This window comes from Ranitomeya imitator, chromosome 4 (genome assembly GCF_032444005.1).
Source record: "Ranitomeya imitator isolate aRanImi1 chromosome 4, aRanImi1.pri, whole genome shotgun sequence".
Classification (NCBI taxonomy): Eukaryota; Metazoa; Chordata; class Amphibia; order Anura; family Dendrobatidae; genus Ranitomeya; species Ranitomeya imitator.
Window position 1 is genome coordinate 351,821,743 of NC_091285.1, and position 21,786 is coordinate 351,843,528.

At 44.5% G+C, this 21,786-nt stretch overlaps 1 protein-coding gene across 1 annotated transcript in view; it reads right to left on the reverse strand.

Annotated features, from left to right (window-relative positions):
• ABCD2 (ATP binding cassette subfamily D member 2) overlaps positions 1-21,188 on the reverse strand; it is an 84,222-nt gene extending 63,034 nt beyond the window's left edge. The window contains exon 1 of the mRNA XM_069765009.1: positions 20,133-21,188. Coding sequence (XP_069621110.1) covers positions 20,133-21,041 — 909 coding nt within the window. The 5' untranslated portion in view covers positions 21,042-21,188. The remainder of the gene's footprint in view (positions 1-20,132) is intronic.
• Positions 21,189-21,786: the final 598 nt, after the last annotated feature.

The window sequence follows — 21,786 nt, forward strand, 5'->3', positions numbered from 1 at the left end:
ACTAAAAGAGTCACCTTGTTAGAATGCAGCATTACTGCTGCACAAGGTGGCTCTTTTAGTTTATAACGGCTGGAGGGGGTGACAGCGGCCCTTTAAGAATTCTGGACAGATAGCAGGAGAAAGTTGACCCCAAAATTTGTTAGACAATTTCTCTTGAGTACGCCAATTCCCCATATGTGGGACTAAACTACTGTTTGGGCTCACGGCAAGGCTCAGAAACGAAGGAGTGACGTTTTGGAACGCAGACTTTAATTGAATTGTCTGCCGGTGTCATGTCTCGTTTCAAGTGCTCCTGATTTGCCTAAACAGTGGAAAACCTCCACAAATGACACCATTTTGGAAGTTACACACATAAATGTATGTATGCTGCTTCATAAAAGTTTATAACGTAAAGCCATGAAAATAATTAAAAATCATAATTTTCCCCCCAAAATGATATTTTAGCCCCCCAAATTTTTATTTTCACAAAGATAGCAGGAGAAAATGGACCCTAAAATTTGTTCAGCAATTACTCCTGAGTACGCCGAAACTCCATATGTGGCGAAAACTACTTTTGAAGCACAATGCAAAGCTCAGAAGGGAAGAAGCGCCATATTGGAGTTCACATTTTTCTGGACAGGTTTGAGGGTGCCATGTCACATTAGGAGAGTCCTTGAGGTGCCAGAACAGCAGAACCCTCCATAAGAGACCCCATTGTAAAAACTACACCTCTCAATTAATTCATCTAGGAGTGCTGTGACACCACAGGTGGGTCACAGAATTTTATACCATTGGGCAATGAGGAAAAAATAATTACAGTATATACTCGAGTGTAAGCCGACCCGAGTATAAGCCGATGCACCTCATTTTGCCACGGAAAACTGGGTAAGTTATTTACTCGAGCATAAGCTGGGTATGCTTTGTCCCCTCATCTCTGTCCTAGTATGTGTGGCTCCCCCTGTGGTGTGTATGGCTCCTTCATCCTCCCCCTGTTGTATTCATTGGCTCCTCCGTCCTCCCCCTGTTGTGTGCATGGCTCCTCCTTCCTCCCCCTGTTGTATGCATGGCTCCTCCATCCTCCCCCTGTTGTATGCATGGCTCCTCCGTCCTCCCCCTGTTGTATGCATAGCTCCGCTCGGCTCCCCCTGTCCTCCTCCGTCCTCCCCACCCTACTCACGCTGTTGCTGCACGTCCCTGCATCTCTCTGTTGTCCCGTGACTGGCAGCTTCTTCCTGTGTTCAGCGGTCACGTGGTACCGCTCATTACAGTAATGAATATGCGCTCCACGCCTTTGGGAGTGGAGACACGTCCATATTCATTACTTTAATGAGATGTACCACGTGACTGCTGAACACAGGAAGTTGCCTCGCTGGGACAACAGAGTGATGCAGGGAGGACTTGCAGCGATCGCGAGGAGTGTGTAAGTATGATGTGACAGCTGCCAGATCCTGCCGCTCCCACTTCCTCTCCCTCGCTGACCCCCTGGGTCAATGACTCGTGTATAAGCCAAGGTGGGCGTTTTCAGCACAAAAAAATGTGCTGAAAATTTCGGCTTATACACGAGTATATACGGTACATTTTTACCATCAAAACTTTTGCCCACAGATTTTACATTTTCATACTGGGAAATGGGTAAAAATGGCAACAAATCTTGTCCCACAATATCCGCTCAATGTAGAAATACCCCATATGTGGCTGTACAGTACTGCTTAGGCATACGGAGAGACTCGGGAGCAGAGGCGTACATAGAAATCATGGGGCCCCATAGCAAAAGCCTGAATGGATGTCCCCCCCCCCCAAAAAAAAAAAATTCACCGCCGGGACCAGCTCACCGTCTTGCATTTCCACTTAGCCTCAGCTCCTTATGCTCCGCCTCCAACAGCCAGTAGCCGCCCTCACATATACAGCTTCTTCCGGCCGGGCAGAGCATACACTGCTCTCTCTGACTGGAAAGCTACGTCAGCCAGGAGGCGTGGCGTCCTTATGCAAATCCAGCCAAAGAGTTCATCCGGGAGCAGTGCAGGACTAGGAAGGAGGAGTTAGGAGGAGCCAGGTACAGAGTGACGGCGGCACGCACATTTAATTAAAGGCACACGGCACAGCACAGCCCAGGGGCGGACACTGACAGCTTGGGCCCCTGTGCAATAAATGTGTCTGGGCCCCCTCCTTTTATGGCGACAAAGCTACATATATAAATATATATACTGTATATACTGTATATATATATCCACACACACATACATGTATATATATTACATAGTCTCCTTTACTATATATATTGCTGTCCCTTATACAGTGCCCTCTCTTGCTATGTACAGCACCGTCCCTTACGTATTGGATTATATAGAGCCCTGCTTTTTTTATTACATACCATCCTCTCTTGTAACGCTATGTTCACATTTGCGTTGTTGGGCGCAGCGTCGTCGACGGATACCGACGCATGCGTCATGCGCCCCTATCTTTAACATGGGGGGGCGCATGGACATGCGCCGGTATGCGTTTTAATGTGTTTTACGATGCACGCGTCATTTTGACGCACCAGACAGGGCGCGGACAACGCTACTTGTAGCGTTTTCCCTGCGCCAAAATTCCAGAACTTTACTATTTTATGACAACGCATGCGTCAAAAAACGCTGCGTTGTGTACATGCGTTGTGGGTTGCATCGACAACGCTGCGCCCAACAATGCAAATGTGAATGTAGCATTAGATATACAATGCAATGATGGCTGATGGAGCATGGGAAAGCTTCTTTTCTAATGGAGATGATGGACTGGTAGTCTGGTCACCACCTTCTCCTTCAGCAGTCTTTTTATATCTAACAAGAGAGTGGGCTATGTAATAAAAAAGACAGCACTATACATAACAGCAGAGGAAGATGTATCATAAGGGACGGCACCATATACAACTAGAGAGGTTGGTATGTAATAAGGGATGGTGTTATATATGACACACCACTGGTGTTATACATAATAAGTGAGTACACTATATGCTAAGGGACTGTGTTAGGCTACTTTCACACTTGCGTCGGTACGCGGCCGTCGCAAAGTGTTGGCGCGACGTACCAACGGAAGTTGTGCAAATTCGGCACGACGTGGGCAGCGGATGCAGTTTTTCAACGCATCCACTGCCCATTCTAAGTCCCGGGGAGAAGGGGGCGGAGTTCCGGCTGCGCATGCGTGGTAGGAAATGGCGGATCCGCCGTACGAAAAAACGTTACATTGAACGTTTTTTCGTGCCGACGGTCTGCCAAAACACGACGCATCCAGTGCACGACGGACGCGACGGATGGCCATCCGTCACAATCCGTCACTAATAAAAGTCTATGGGAAAATGCAGGATCCTCAAAAAACGACGGACTGTGACGGAAGCTGAAAAACGCAAGTGTGAAAGTAGCCTTAGACATAATCAGTGAGTACACTATATACTAAAGGACTGTGCGATACATAAAAAGTGACTACACTATATACTGAGGGATGGCGCTATACATAAAATGTGAGTACACTATATACTATGGGACTGTGCTATACATAATAAGTGAGTATACTGTATACTAAGGGGCTGTGTTAAACATAATAAGCGATAATAATGTCTTCCTCCACCTCCCCTGTTCCTAAATCCATTATAAATCCTCCTTCCTCCCTTCCCAATCCCCCACACCCCTCACTGTCCTCCTCCCTCTGCATCCGATTATTGTCCTCTCCCCCACCCCATCATTTCCTTCTCCTCCAGCACTTCCATCATTGCCCTTTCCACCACCTCCATCATTGCCTTCTCCCCACCACTCCATTATTGCCCTTTCCACCACCCAATCATTGCCCTCTCTTTCATCCCCATTATTGCCTTCTCCCCATCACCCCCATCATTGCCATCTCCCCCATCAACCCCATCTACACACACACAGCACCATTCACCTCTCTGCACGTTCCCCCGTAGTGCTACGCACACACGCAGACACCACCACTCATCTCTACACACACACACACAGCACCTCTCACCTCTCCGCATGCACTCCCGCAGCCACAGCATCACCGTCAGCTTCCTCTCACTGGCACAGCGGCCGCGACGCTGAACGATGATGTTATCCAGCCACGCCGCTGACTATTGTGTGAGACAGGAAGCGTGGGCAGGAAGCAGGACGGATCGCTGCAGCTCCACTGCCATTTTCTCTTGTGGGCAGCGGAGCTGCGGGGATGTCTCCCTGACCGCCGCACATGAGGGCAATCTAGCCAGGGGCCCCCCAGAGCCTCGGGGCCGGGTAAACAGGCCAGATTTCCCTCATTATTAGCCGCCCTGCAGGGGCCCCTGGGTGCACATGTGGTATGTCCGTCCCTGGCACTGCCGTTGCGGTCTGACTCTGGTGGGCACCCTCACACCTCGGGGTCCCATAGCAGTCGCGTGGCCTGCCGCCATTGCTGGTATGCCACTGCTCGGGAGGGACAGAGCACTATTGCCAAACAGTGCTTCATCCCTCCCAAGTTTTGCCATATGGCTAAGCAGTACTGTTATATTATACAGGGAGCATCCTGGACCACTGAATTTTCTATAATAGTTTGCAGACTCCATATACAGAGCCTTTAAGTGGTAAAAGAGCAGAATCCCCCTCAATGAACCCATTTTGGAACCTATACCCCTTTGGGAATTTATCTATACGTGTCATAACGATTTTTACTCCATGGGTGTTTTCCAGAAACAAGCAGCAGTGGATGTTGCTGAGTGAAAACTGAAAACTGCCGTTGTAATGCCCGTACATTGCGCCCTGCTCACGCACCCGTAAATTAGGCGTGGTCTCATCTCTACAGAAACGCCAAACATGTGGACACTAACTGTGGTCTAGTAACATTGGGGTTCAGAAGGGAGGGGGGAATTTGGACCTGGGAGCACAGAATTTGCTGAATTACTTTGGGGAGATCACGATAGCCATTTAGCTTTTCCAGAGCTTTTGTGCGACCAGTAACATGGAATCCCCCTATATTTCCATAAGCAGATGACAGACCTGAGTGGGGACTTGCTTTTTTTGTTGGACTGAGTTGAAGGTTTTGTTCATAACATTCTACATAACATTTTGGATCACATTTATCCAACGCTCTACGCTGAGCACTTACATTGGGGTTTCCTTTTAAATCTCAGAGTGACGTAATTCAGATGAAACCCCTGAGGGATTCATTCACTATAATGAGGCAGCAGAGTTACTCTGGACTCCGTCTGGCCTCTGTTCAGCAGTGTCCTTTTTTTCTGAGGTCCACAGCACTTTTATACACTCCTAAAAGACTGACACCACCAGATCACAGGTCAGAACGCATCCCAGTGCCTCCATCTGCCTCATTATCGGTAATCTACTGCCGGGGGTTCCTTCTGAATCACATATTTCAGAGATTTACGTGGAAACCTTAGTGTAAGAGCTCAGCGCAGAGCACAGGATAAATCAGAGCCAAACTTTACTGTGCTCTTTGGGAGGCAGAATGAAAAAATCAAAAGCAGGTGAAAAATTGTTTTTATTTATTCTTTTCGCTGTTCCTCGTGTATAAATGATTATAGGACTTTATTCTTTGGGTAGGCGTGATTCCAGATTTATCTCGGGTTTTTATGTTTGGCTGCTGTCACACACTAAAAGACGCCTTTTTTTAAACTAGTTTTTGCATCGCCATATTTTTTGAGAGCTACAATTTTTCCATATTTCTGCTGACAAAGTCATATTACGACTTGTTTTTTGCCGGACAAGTTGACGTGTTTATTACTACCATTTTAGGGCACATGACATTTTTTGATTGCTTTCCATTATGATTTTTGGGAGGCAGAATAAACAAAAAACAACAATTTAGAATTTTCTTTCTTTTAATGCCGTTATGCGTGTGGTAAAATTGCCGTTATGCTGTATGGCGGTGTGTTTTTTTGGGACAAGATGGAGTTTTCAGAGATTCCATTTTTTTTCCATTCATCTTTTTGTTTGTGTTTTATTCCACTTTTTGTTCGGCGGTATGATGATAAAACATCGTTTTTTATCTCATTTTTTATTATTTTTACGGTGATCACTAAAGAGGTTAACTAGAGGGACAGTTTTATAGGTAGGGATGTGGCGATACCAAATATGTTTACTTTTATTGTCTTTTTTCATAATAATATATATTTATAGCTACAATTTAGATATATGTTTATTTAGATATATATTTGTTTTATTATTATTATTTTGCAATTAAAAAAATATATTTTTACAACTTTTTTTTTACTTTTTTGCTTAGTCCCACTATGGGACTTTGACTTTCAGCAATCTGTTTGCAGTTATAAGGTATTCCTATACCTTATAACCTGTCAGTGCTGCAGACACAAGTTAGGCTACTTTCACACTAGCGTCGGTACGGGGCCGTCGCCATGCGTCGACCCGACGCAAACTGTGAAGAAAATGAACAACGGGGGCAGCGGATGCAGTATTACAGAGCATCCGCTGCCCCATTGTAAGGTCTGGGGAGGAGCGGGCGTAGTTCCGGCCGCGCATGCGCGGTCGGAAAAAGCGGAACCGACGGACAAAAAAATGTTGCATGCAACGTTTTTTGTCCCGACGGACTGCAAAAACACGACGAATCCGTCGCACGAAGTTGCCCTTTCCTTCATTCGAAATGTAATTAAGAAATGGAAGTCAACAGGAACAGTGGAGGTCAAGATAAGGTCAGGAAGACCAAGCAAAATTTCAGTGAGAGTTGCTCGTAGGATTGCTATAAAGGCAAATCAGAATATCTACTTGACTTCAAAAGACCTCCAGAAAGATTTGGCAAACTCTAGAATTGTGGTACATTGTTCTACTGTTCAGAGACACCTGCACAAATATAGCCTTCATGGAAGCGTCATCAGAAAATAAAATTCTCCTGCATCATCACTATAAAATTCAGTCAGAAGGATGCAAAAGAACAAATAAACAAGCCTGATGCATTTTGGAAACAAGTCATGTATACCGATGAGGTTAAAATAGACCTTTTTTGCCACAATGATCAAAGGTACGTGTAGACAAAAAATGGCACAGAATTTCAGGAAAAGAACATCTTGCGAAACATTAAGCATGGGGGTGGATCAATCATGCTTTGGGGTTGTATTGCAGCAAATAGCAAGGGGATCATTTCATATTTACGGGGAAGAATAGATTCAATTAAATTTCAACAAATTGTTGATGCAAACATAACACCATCTGTAAAAAAGCTGAAGTTGAAAAGAAGATGGCTTCTAAAAATGGATAATGATGCAAAACACATGTCGAAATCCACAATAGACTACCTCAACAGGAGTAAGCTGAAGGTTTTACAATGGCCTTCACAGTGCCCTGATCAGGACATCATTGAAAATCTGTGGCTAGACCTCAAAAGAGCAGTGCAGGCAAGACGATCCAGGAATCTCACAGAACTGAAAGAATTTTCCAAGGAAGAATGGATGAAAATCCCTCCAACAAGATTTGAAAGACTCTTGGCTGGCTACAAGCTGTGATACTTTCTAAAGGTGGGGCTACTAGATACTAACCATGACAGGTGCCCAAACACCCAAACATGTGCATTGGCCTATTTCTTTTTGCAATTGTTAAAATATAGAAGATGAAAATCTATCTTTGTGTCTAAAATACAAATAAAATGTGTCATCTTTAACTTTAGGCCTTTTAGAGATCATTTAATTTTCAGCTTGCTTAACTGTTCACAATAACACTAAGTTTGACCAGGGGTGCCACTTTTACATGTCACTGTATGCTTTGTATTCTACATTTTCAACAGTTTTCCCTTTTCTGCGGCCTCTATCTCATAATTTGCAATTATGGGAGGAGACTAGCTTCTATGATTGAAAAGTCCCATACATATCACAGCACACGGAGAGGTATTCCTGCTCTTTGTTCCTTAGAATGAAGAAAGGGAAAGAAGCAGTAGTAAATTAGGGAACCTTTACAGCATGACTGTGCAGTGTAGGCGTGAATCCAGCGCTGGGGTTAGGCAAAAAGACTTGTTAGAAAGCTCATCCCAATCTGTTTCTCGTTCACCGTCTGTTTTCTTACTCTGCTCCTCTTTCCTTTTCCCCCTAACACAGAGTTTAATTACTTGCGTAACCATACACATCACTGTGGATAGTGAGTTCATACAGGGACACAAATGGCTTATTATAAGAGCAGAAAGAAGCATATTTCTCTGATAAGATATATCACAAAGTTTCTTATATTCAATTATACTATTGATTTATAAATAGTTTTTTTTTATTACAGCTTCCAACTAATTTTAAATGTAAAATTTGACAGCACAATTTATGATGTAAGTAGATGATCTGAATGCTCAGCTTTCTCTGAATGTTAGAACAGCTTGGAGCATAAGAACAAGCTTTTAGAAGTGGTTTACAGCAGGCATCTATTTTACTGCCTAATATCCAGATATATCTCTGAAATAACACTGCACATATTCTCTAAGGATCACAACCCATAAAACAAAACACATTTATATAACTGTACAATATGATTAGATAATATCAAAATCATCAAAACATAAAGTATTGAAATACTTTCTAGTATTTTACGCTACAGTCATTCTTATATTACATTACTGGTTATTAATTATTAATGCCATGGATAACAGAGAAGGGTCACAGAAATGGCAATATCCGACACCATTCTTCAGTTCACGTATAGTAAAATTTGTGTGAGGATCATGTAATGCTAAATATAAACCAAAGTTGACCATTATTAGCTTGACCAAACACCAGTTAGTCATTTGGGCTAAGGCACAAACAGAAACTCCTCTAAATCAGTAATAACACTGAGTTTACACTCCAGAACAATAAAACTCTAGAATAATATTTAATTTATAGATATATAGATTCATAGATATAGTAAAAATATACAACACTTACATTAAAATATATATATCCAAAAATTAGGTCCAGGGTGAAGACTACAATCACAGATAAATAAATGCAATTGCAAATGTCCATCATATAGAATGGTGAATATCATGATTGCAGGAGGAATTATCATTAAGAAAGATAGTAAACAGTCTGAACAATAAGGGTTATAATTCTAAGTCACACCCTAAGCCATTATTAGAGTGCTAGATATCCACAGAAAAATATTTAGAATTGAGAGTCCTCAGAGAGTCCTGATCTTTTCAGTTAGCCATTAAAAGGTATCAACCACTGAGGACTCTCTATTCTAAATATTTTACTACCTACTGGCTAACACGGTACCAAGATATATATCTTAGATATCCACAGAAAACTCCACAGCTTCTGTAGATCTACCTCAGAAAATACATTTTTTAGAATGGCAGAATGTAGAAATAATGTGCTTACCCGTAAGTGTTTGTATCCCTTGTACTTTCAACCCCAACACACATTTCGCATTCTAGATCACTTGGGAAACAACAGAGAAGTTTGTCATGTCCCTATATATACCATTACCGGCTCTATATCTAACGTTTTGACTTATTAAATATCATGAGTTTTTTGCAAAAACGTCTACTACTGTTCCTCCAACGCTCGCTGGAAACACTCTTCTTGTTTGATTACCGGCCCGTGATCTGAGGCGTCTGTACTAAGGTTCATGATCAGTGTCATTCATGCCATGTGTCTTGCGTAGGGAAAAGAGTAACTTTCCTCTGATATCATTGACCCAAGTGCGTCCCATTAGGATGCCATCATCGTTATGCTCCACCAGGCATGTGAACAATGAGTGCCGTATTGTTGAAAACTACGTGATGTCACGCCTGCAGGTGGCGCACATGGTTCGTGGACCCAGTATGCCATAGGGCCGAACCTGCATAAGAAGGGACATAGCTAAGTGGCTACCTGGTGTAAACTGGAGTTGCTGATGGTGGAGACAGACCGGGCTGCAGGTAGCTGCCAGGTACCACTCCTAGGCAAGCACCGGTATTGCAGCTGCCGATCTGAGAGGTCGGGTTCGCTGACACGAGGAGATTTAACCGAGGTCACTGACACGTAGGTAATGGAGACGGATGGTCTGTACACACAACTTAGATATTTAAAGTTGGTTCTTGTTTATACACGTAGATATCAGCTGGCCGTAATAGGACCAGGGACAATGGACACAGGACTGGCCACATCGAGACCAGGAGACCGGATATAAGTACCGCAGATGCAGTGTAAGGATTAGGATACCGCCGGAGTGGTCACAGGATTAAGGACGCAGTAGGCGAACCACCGGAACACAGTGCGGTGTGCACAGAGGAGGAAGCTGACGAGGACACTGCTGCAGCCATGGAGGTGAGAAAGCCGGCATTCCCGCATTGTGGGAGGTGAACCATGCGGAGGCGCCGGCAGACGTTACATGTGAGTCGTCATATTTAAATGGCACAAGAAAATAACAAGGATTGGCACAAGTGTAATGCTGCTGGATTGTGACATTGGGCATTATGGCACACAGCTGCCTCAATGAAAAACATAGCTTTGCTCCCTGTTTGGAAAATAGTTCACTTCTGTGATTGGATTTTCATTTTGTGTTGTTCCTGTCTCTAGGTTTATTATCCTTCAATTAAAGAGTTAGAAACTTTCCTTTACTTTTTCTGGTCTGTGTGGCAAATTATGGATTATGTGTGAATGGATGCAGTCTATGAATTGATATTATTGTTTGCTTTTTATGGACTTTAATCAAGTGACTTATTTGGCTGCACTTTAATGTATCATATATTGAATCACGTAGTGTTATTTTTGTGATGTTTATTTATTTCAATTATGTTCTTTGCCCTAACATTATTTATTGACCATTATGCAAAACTAGTATGTATTTTATCACATTCCTTATGTTTCTTTATTCAAATTATACTCGAACTAGATTTTCTTTATGCCACTAGTCACTTTGCACTACATTCATGCATATTTATGGATCTCATCTTTTCAATCCAGGCTTTTTTCTTGTGCCATTTAAATATGGCCACTCACATAGTCTTCAACAATATAGCGCTTGTTGTTCACATGCTTGGTAGACTACAACGCTATATTCATTGCCAATGGCATCGTCAAGGGATGTGCGGATCGATGATGCCAGAGGAAGTTTCCCCTTGACTTACGCTTGTCACAGGAATTACTGTATAAAAAAATGCACTATTCATGGCATGGATGATGCTGCGCATGCGCCTCATAATGGTATATAAAAGGAGCATTGCACATTACTCTTTTATCCCGATAAAGCTATAACGTGAAACGCCTTGGGGTTGGGAGCACTGGATACAACTAATGGGTAAGCACTTTACCATTCCATATGATTTTTGATTGACATTTGTAATACTACATATATTTTTCTGTGGTTTCCCTCCCCATTTGTAGTTTTCACATTGGACTTCATTTTTATATATATCTTTTTATGTAAATAACGTTTTGCATACCTTTGTGGTCTCTATGACTATAGGTTCTATATAAACCAAGGCTGCTTTTTAGTTTTTGTTTTCATTTTTATCTTTATATATCTGTAAACTATAGCGTATTCTGTGTCATAATCTAAATATATAATTGTCTAAGGGGTACTTCCCTCTGTCTGCAACTTCCATAACGGAAATCCCGCGTCGCTGATTGGTCTCGCCAGCTGCCTGTCATGGCTGCCGCAACCAATCAGCAACGGCCACAGTCCGATTAGTCCCTCCCTACTCCCCTGCAGTTAGTACCCGGCGCCCGCATACTCCCCTCCAGTCACCGCTCACACAGGGTTAATGCCAGCGGTAACGGACCGCGTTAGCGCACTCCGTTCACGCAGCTATTAACCCTGTGTGACCAACTTTTTACTATTGATGCTGCGTATGCAGCATCAATAGTAAAAAGATCTAATGTTACAAATAATATTTTAAAAAAAAGGTTATTCTCACCCTCCGACGTTGCGCGCTGTCCTCGGCAGTGCAAGCGGCAGGTTCCGGTGCCAAGGATGCTATGTGAGAAGGACCTGCCGTGACGTCACGGTCATGTGACCGCGACGTCATCACAGGTCCTGCGCTCATACCAACCCTGGGACGGAAGCTGCCACGTGCACCGCACACAGGCGCCAGGACTTCAAGGGGCCTTCGGATGGTGAGTATATATTTATATTTTATTTTAAGTCTTTTTTAACCACGCATATAGTGCCCACATTGCTATATACTACGTGGGCTGTGTTACATACTGCGTGGGCTGTTATATACTACATCTCTCTGCTGTATACTATGTAGCTGGGCAATATACAACGTGACTGTGTAATATACAACATGACTGTCCAATATACTACGTGGCTGTGCAATATACTACGTAGCTATGCAATATACTACGTGCCTCTACAATATACTACGTGGCTATGTTATATACTACGTGGCTCTGCTATATACTACGTCGCTGACCAATATACTACATAGCTGTGTAATACACTACGTAGCTGTGCAATACACTACGTGGCTGCGCAATATACTACATGGTTGTGCAATATACTACGTGGCTATGTTATATACTACGTGGCTCTGCTATACACTACGTGGCTCTGCTATATACTACGTGGCTGACCAATATACTTCATACCTGTGCAATACACTACGTGGCTATGTTATATACTACGTGGCTGTGTTATATACTACGTAGCTCTGCTATATACTACGTACGCTGTGTTACATACTACGTAGCTCTGTTATAAACTATGTAGCTATGTTATATACTACGTCGGTTGTGTTATATACTACGTCACTGTGCAATATAGTACGTAGCCTGTGCTATATACTACCTACATATTCTAGAATACCCGATACGTTAGAATCGGGCCACCATCTAGTAATATTATAATCTGTTTTAATGGAAACAAATGTGCTGAGACTTTGGCTGATATAGACGTTTGACTGAAAAAACTCTTGGTCTCTATGAACCATACATACAGCTATAGGGTTTAAAAGAGACCTACGGTATTTATGAAACGTACTGAGGAGAAACAGATGCCACTTTCTCTAGCGATGCCATTATTTGATGTGAGTGGCACATTGGCACAGTCAAAAATGTCAACAAGATAGCGAAAATCAGGCTATTTAGTGTTCTTCTTGGTCAAAGCTTATGTTACTTAGCAACAATGCCAATCAGTTATTCATTAAAGGTTTTGAAAGGCTCACTAATGAAAGAAAATAGGTAACTATTTTCCAATTAAATTTCTTCACAAGAGAATTTAAGAATTGCCCATAAGATCATCTTTGTTTCCATAATGAGGTTAATTTATTTTTTGCTAAATATTGTTGCATACTGTATATCACACCAACATTCTAATATTCAGTAAATGGCATATCAAGTGTCTCATGCAGAGAAACATTTCCATTTGTTCACACCTTTATTATGGGGGGCTGACATCTACTCTACCACAAGTGTCGGAGCAAGGTTCATTTTCTAACTTTTCATGCAATGGTAGAACCGTAGGAGTATAAATATCTAGCTTTACAAGGGTTGTCCACGGAAAATAATTTATAACCTATCCATAAGATAAGTGATAACTTAATGATCGACAGAACAGGAAGCTGAAATCCTGGGTGGACTGGAGCAGAAGTGCGCATGGTAGGTCGCTATTCCTTAAATTCCCTCTGGGACTGCCGAGAACTGTGCTCAGCTATTCCCGACAGCCCCATAGAAAATGAATAGAGAGGTGGTCAGGTATTCAATCTCCCGCACCATTTTCTAAGAGGGATAAAAGTTCCCCATTGCTGATAAAGCGTACCCATTCTGCCAATCGGTGCAAGTCCCAGCAATCGCCACCCACCGATCAGCAAGTTATCACCTATGCTGCAGTTAAGTGATAACATGTTTTCCCTGGACAACTCCTTTAAGGAAAGTTATAATAAAAAGGTATATGAGAGTCTAAGATGAAATAGAATGTCCATTATGAATGTTGTCACCAAGTTAAAGGGACTCTGTCACCCCCTCCAGCCGTTAGAAACTAAAAGAGCCACCTTGTTCAGCAGTAATGCTGCATTCTGGCAAGGTGGCTCTTTTAGTTTTTGGTGCAGTCAAAGCAGAAATGAAGCGTTTTATAATTTTGCAAAAATACCTGTCTTTAGTCGTGGAGGCAGGCCTTAACCCCCCTGCTGCACACGCCACACTGCCGTCACTCAAGGCTTCTTCGGTGCCGGGCACCGTCCCCTCTGCGCTGTTTTCAAATCAAATCCGGCGCCTGCGCTGTTTTGTTCTGCCTGGGGCAGGCGCAGTGAGCTCTGGCTGTCTGACCTCAGATGCAGTCTCGCAGACTGCGCCTGTGCGGCCACCCAGCTTGTGAATCCCAGCCCCGCAGTGTGTTATGCATTATGCACAGTGCGGGGCTGGGATTCACAAGCTGGGTGGCCGCACAGGCGCAGTCTGCGAGACTGCATCTGAGGTCAGACGGGCAGCGCTCACTGCGCCTGCCCCAGGCAGAACAAAACAGCGCAGGCGCCGGATCTGATTTGAAAACAGCGCAGAGGGGGCGGCGCCCGGCGCCAAAGAAGCCTTGAGTGACAGCAGTGTGGCGTGTGCAGGAGGGGGGTTAAGACCTGCCTCCAGGACTAAAGACAGGTATTTTTGCGAAATTATAAAACGCTTTATTTCTGCTTTAACTGCACCAATAACTAAAAGAGCCACCTTGTCAGAATTCAGCATTACTGCTGCACAAGGTGGCTCTTTTAATTTCTAACGGCTGGAGGGGGTGACAGAGTCCCTTTAAGTGGCTGATCTGCCTCTCTTTGTGGTGACACATATCCCACCTCATTTTCACCCCTCTGTAAACAAGCTGTTTAACCCCTTCATGACCTTGGGATTTTCCGTTTTTCCGTGTTCGTTTTTCACTCCCCTCCTTCCCAGAGCCATAACTTTTTTATTTTTCCATCAATTTGGCCATGTGAGGGCTTATTTTTTGCGGGACAAGTTGTACTTTTGAACGACATCATTGGTTTTAGCATGTCGTGTACTAGAAAACGGAAAAAAAATTCCAAGTGCGGTGAAATTGCAAAAAAAGTGCAGTCCCACACTTGTTTTTTGTTTGGCTTTTTTGCTAGGTTCACTAAATGCTAAAACTGACCTGACATTATGATTCTCCAGGTCAGTACGAGTTCATAGACACCTAACATGACTAAGTTATTTTTTACCTAAGTGGTGAAAAAAAATTCCAAACTTTGCTGAGAAAAAAAAAAATTGCGCCATTTTCCGATACTCGTAGCGTCTCCATTTTTCGTGATCTGGGGTCAGTTGAGGGCTTATTTTTTGCGTGCCGAGATGACGTTTTTAATGATCGCATTTTGGTGCAGATACGTTCTTTTCATCGCCCGTTATTGCATTTTAATACAATGTCGCGGCGACCAAAAAAACGTAATTCTGGCATTTCAAATTTTTTCTCGCTACGCCGTTTAGCGATCAGGTTAATGCTTTTTTTTAATTGATAGATCGGGCGATTCTGAACGCGGCGATACCAAATATGTGTAGATTTGATTTTTTTTTATTGATTTATTTTGATTGAGGCGAAAGGGGGGTGATTTAAACTTTTATTTATTTATTTTTTTTTTCACATTTTTTTGAACTTTTTTTTTTTACTTTTGCCATGCTTCAATAGCCTCCAAGGGAGGCTAGAAGCAGGCACAGCACAATCGGCTCTGCTACATAGCAGCGATCTGCTGTTCGCTGCTATGTAGCAGAAAATCAGGTGTGCTGCCGGGGATCAGTAACCATAGAGGTCTCAAGGACCTCTATGGTTACAATACTCAAGCATCGCCGACCTCCGATCATGTGACGGGGGTCAGCGATGCCGTAATTTCCGGCCGCCCGGCCGGATGCGGTAGTTAAATGCCGCTGTCTGCGTTTGACAGCGGCATTTAACTAGTTAATAGGCGCGGGCAGATCACGATTCTGCCCGCGCCTATTACGGGCACATGTCAGTTGTTCAAAACAGCTGACATGTCCCAGCTTTGATGCGGGCTCACCGCGCCGGAGCCCGCATCAAAGCGGGGCTTCTGACCTCGAAAGTACTATCCCGTTCGAGGTCAGAAAGGGGTTAACACTTTAAAGCTATGTGCACACGTTTAGGTTTTTTTTACTGTAAAAACGCTATAAAAACTCATTAAAAACGCATACATTATGCATCCTATCATTTAGAATGCATTCTGCATGTTTTGTACATATGATGCGTTTTTTTCACGGAAAAAAACGCATCGCGGTAAAAAAAGCTGCATGTTCATTAATTTTGCAGATTTTCTGCGTTTTTCCCGCTATTCTATGCATTTGGGAAAAACGTGCAAAAAACGCACTAAAAACGCGTCAAAAACGCATGAAAAAACGCGAAAAAAACGCATGCGGATTTCTAGCCGGTTTTTGTCAGGAAAATTTCTGCCAGAAATCCTGACGTCTGCACATACCCTAAGGCTATGTGCACACGTCAGGATTTCTGGCAGAAATTTTCCTGACAAAAACCTGACATTTCTGCCAGAAATCCGCATGTGTTTTTTTTTTGCGCGTTTTTTTTGTGCGTTTTTGATGCGTTTTTTTCTTGCGTTTTTCCAAATGTATAGAATAACGGGTAAAAAACGCAAAAAAAACGCAAAATTAATGAACATGCTGCTTTTTTTACCGCGATGCGTTTTTTTCGCGGAAAAAACGCATCATGTGCACAAAACTTGCAGAATGCATTCTAAATGATAGGATGCATATGTCTGCAGTTTCAAATGCGGTTTTATTGCGTTTTTATCGCGAAAAAACCTGAACGTGTGCACATACCCTAACAAGCACAGTAAAAAGAGGGCAAAAAGTTTGAAATCAACAAAATCTGCTGTCAATTATATAATTATATTATTATAATGTAGGAGAGTTGGTAGGCATGTATTCATGGGTGAAGGTTAGTTCTGTACAAAAGTTACAGTTTGTGGTTGTTAGAAAACACAAAATACACAGAACTGCACCGATCTATTCCTAATGCACCCATCTATCCATAATGCACCCATCTATCCATACTGAACCCATCTATCCATAATGCACCCATCTATTCCTAATGCACCCATCTATCCATAATGCACCCATCTATCCATTATGCACCCATCTATACATAATGCACCCATCTATCCATAATGCACCCATCTATTCCTAATGCACCCATCTATCCATAATGCACCCATCTATCCATAATTATTATAATGCACCCATCTATCCATACTGCACCCATCTATACATAATGCACCCTTCTATTCATAATGCACCCATCTATTCCTAATGCATCCATCTAGCCATAATGCACCCATCTATCCATACTGCACCCGTCTATACATAATGCACCCAGCTATTCATAATGCACCATCTATTCATAATGCACCCATCTATACATAATGCACCCATCTATCCATAATGCACCCATCTAATCATAATGCACCCATCTATTCATAATGCACCCATCTATCCATAATGCACCCATCTATCCATAATGCACCCTTCTATCCATAATGAACCCATCTATCCATTCATCACTTCTGGCACCTTCCCTTCTGCTTTCAAGCATGCCACAATCACACCTATCCTTAAAAAGCCAACCCTCGATCCAAACTGCTATGTCCAGCAATCGCCCAATATCGCTGCTCTCATTTGCTTCCAAACTCCTGGAGCAGCACATCCACGCTGAAGTTTCCTCCCATTTCTAATCTAACTTGCTCTTTGACAATCTACAATCTGGTTTCCGCACCCATCACACAACTGAGACAGCCCTGACCAAAATTACTAACGACCTACTTACAGCCAAAGCTAATGGACAATACTCTGTACTCCTCCTTCTAGACCTGTCATCTGCTTTCGACACAGTTGACCACTGCCTCCTACTACAGATCTTCTCCTCCTTTGGCATCAAAGACCTCGCCCTGTCCTGGATCTCCTCGTACCTTTCCAACCGCACATTCAGCGTCTCCCACTCCCACACTACCTCCTCATCCCACCCTCTCTCTGTTGGAGTCCCCCAAAGGCTCTGTTCTAGGACCCTTACTCTTCTCAATCTATACACTTGGCCTTGGGCAACTCATAAAGTCCCATGGATTCCAGTACCATCTTTATGCTGATGACACTCAGATCTACTTTCCTGACCCAGACGTCACCTCTCCACTGTCCAGAATCCCGGAGTGTCTATCAGCCATATCCTCCTTCTTCTCTTCTTGCTTCCTCAAACTCAATGTGGACAAATCTGAACTCATCATCTTTCCTCCATCCCATAGATCTTCCTTACCTGACCTATCTATCTATCGCAATTAACGACATCGAGCTTTCCCTGGTACCAAAAGTCCGCTGCCTCGGTGTAACCCTTGACTTTGCCCTGTCCTTCAAACGCACATCCAAACTCTTTCCACCTCCTGTCGCCTCCAGCTCAAAAATATCTCCAGAATCCATCCTTTCCTCAACCATCAATCTACTAAAATGCTTGTGCATGACCTCATCATCTCCCGCCTTGACTACTGCAACATCCTTTTCTGTGGCCTCCCTGCTAACACCCTTGCACCTCTCCAGTCCATCCTTAACTCTGCTGCCAGACTAATTCATCTCTCTCCTCGCTACTCCTCCGCTTCCCCCTCTACAAATCTCTTTACTGGCCCCCATTCCCTCCGCGTATCCAGTTCAAATTACTAATACTGACCTACAAAGCCATCCATAACCTGTCTCCTCCATATATCTCTGAACTAATCTCCCAATATCTTCCCTCATGTAATCTCCGGTCCTCCCAAGACCTCCTTCTCTCCACACTTATTCGCTCCTCACCCAACCACCTCCAAGACTTCTCCCGAATATCCCTCATCCTCTGGAATTCTTTGCCCCAACACATCCGACTATCAACCAAATTCGGATCCTTCAGACGGAACCTGAAAACCCACCTCTTCAGGAAAGCTTACAGTCTGCACTGATCCCGCTGCCTCCTCATCACTACCGGAGCTACCCCCTCACCAACGCCGAAGCTGCTGCAACCCTCAACCTACTGTCTCTTTCCCCACCATCCTGTAGAATGTAAGCCCGCAAGGGCAGGGTCCTCACCCCTCTGTATCAGTATGTAATTGTTAGTTTGCTTACTGTGATATCTGTAATTTGTATGTAACCCCTTCTCATGTACAGCACCATGGAATTAATGGTGCTATATAAATAAATAATAATCCATAATGCACCCATCTATTCATAACGCACCCATCTAAAAGTAATGCCCCCATCTATACGTAATGCAACCATCTATCTATAATGCACCCATCTATCCATAATGCACCCATCTATATGCAATGCACCCATCTATCCATAATGCACCCATCCATCCATAATGCACCCATCTATCCGTAATGCACCCATCTATCCATAATGCACCCATCTATCCGTAATGCACCCATCTATCCATAACGCACCCATCTATACGTAATGCCCCCATCTATTCGTAATGTACCCATCTATCCATAATGCACCCATCTATACATAACGCACCCATCTATCCATAATGCACCCATCTATACATAACGCACCCATCTATCCATAATGCCCAATCTATACGTAATGCAACCATCTATCCATAACGCACCCATCTATAAGTAATGAACCCATCTATCTGTAATGCACCCATCTATCCATAATGCACCCATCTATATCATATAGATGGGTGCATTATGGATAGATGGGTGCATTATGGATAGATGGGTGCATTATGGATAGATGGTGCATTATGGATACATGGGTGCAATACATATAGACTATATGTAATGCACCCATGTATCCATAATGCACCATCTATCCATAATGCACCCATCTATATGTAATGCACCCATGTATCCATAATGCACCATCTATCCATAATGCACCCATCTGTCCGTAATGCACCCATTTATCCATAATGCACCCATCTATCCATAATGCACCCATCTATCCGTAATGCACCCATTTATCCATAATGCACCCATCTATCCATAATGCACCCATATATCCATACTGCACCCATCTATCCATACTGCACCCATCTATCCGTAATGCCCCCATGTTGCATGGTCAGCTGGCATGTCTATACCCATGGCTGCCATGCTGCCCACATCACATGCCCTGTACCAGCAGGAACACGGTTTCCTAGACAGTTTTAAATTTCGTGAGGAAACTGAAGCCCATAATGAGGTGGGGGAAGGGCAGATCAGCATGACAATAGCAGCATCTTCTTCCAGGGCCTCTCACATTTCCCATTGCTCGCCATGCCTACCTTATGGCCTCTGTAGAAGGCGATCTCCTCCACATTGGCTATGATCCTGGAGTGCACATAGCGCAGGTAGCCTTTCCTTTGGGCTTCTTCTGCCACCAGTTTGCCAAATTTGGGGGAGCAAGCCTTGAGCACTTTGGCAGTGGCATAGACCACCAGGCCGGCCAGCAGGGTGGGCCCCAGGGGATTGGCCCCCCTAGATCTGGCCGTCTGGATGAGGGTGTAGGATGTGAGCACCACGTCCAGGATGGGCTTCGTCAGGTTGGAGTACAGGTGGGCGATGGACTGGGAGAACATCATGATGTCCTCGGTGAGGGACTGGTCGGGGTTGGCCAGCCTGCTGTCCATGTTGAGGATCTTGTAGTAGGTCTGGTCGGTGAAGTAGGTCCGGTAGGCATGGTCCACCAGCCGGGTGCGCAGCGCCAGCGCCAGCTTACACTCCAGGTAGCGGATGGCACTGTTCACGAAGGTGGCCGGGATGGCGATCAGGAGCCATTTGATGAGCTGCAGCAGGAAGCTCCGGGGCTTCTTCTCCACGATGCTCTTCACGATCTTCCCGTCCAGCCCGGCCACATACACCGACAGGAAGGTCCTGGAGACGAGGGCCAGCGAGTGCACGGACAGCAGCCCCAGCTCCCTGCTCACCAGCCGGGGGAACAGCACCTTGCGGAGCTCCAGCAGCTGCCGGTAGAATTCCGCATTGACCGCCGGGGAGGAGGGAGCGCGCCCGGTGCTCCGGTCCTGGGAGCCGTGCTTGCGAGGACTGCGCTCCTTCCGCCGGAGCTGTCTGCTGACGATGGGGTACAAGGTCTTCAGCCCGTAGGCAGCCGCCAGCAAGAAGGCGGCCCTCTTCAAGGCGAGCTCCTTGCTGCCCCATTTCAGGCGCTCGGTGGCATGCAGCATGTGTGCCATGTCTGATGCGGCCAGAAGCGTCCCCTCTGCCAGGCTTATGTCGCCGGTCTACACGGCATCATGGGGCAGCTGCAGACTACTGACAGCCCACGGCACCGTCCACAGACCACTGATGAGCCCACGCCCCGCCCCCACTAATGCCTCACTGGCTGCAGAGGGATAAGCTTCGTCCTGCTGCCACTGACAGGCGGTGCTCGGGCTCCAGGGTCAGGTGGCCGAGATGCTGCAGAGGAGGCTTCAGTCCACAGGATTAATGGGACACAGCCTGCCCCCCCGTCTGCGGGTGCAGGGGTGAGCCCTGGTCATGAGTGCAGATCCAGTACCCCTCCTCAGTGGCAGGCACATAGGCCATAGTGCCCACCCAAGTAGTCAGATGCCCTCATAGCACTGACAGCAATCACCCATAAGGACCAGTTCATATGAGCATGTAAGGCTAGTTTCACATTTGTGGTAGAATCCGCAGCGTTTAATCTGCAACCTGTAACGCACGATAAACCGCATGCAAACGCAGCGTTTTTTAGACGCATAAGGTAACGCATGCAGTAAAAAAAAGCGCAACGTTTACACACTTTTTCATGCAGTTTGCATGCGTTTGCATTTATTGTGCGCATGGTGGAAAAATTAGATGGAGAAAAATCTAGAGAACTAGACACCGCAAATGGGATTACAGAGGGCGTGTATTATGGGATATCTGCTGAAATCTTCACAGTGTGCTACTGTATCCTGTGTCATGATGGATCTTCAT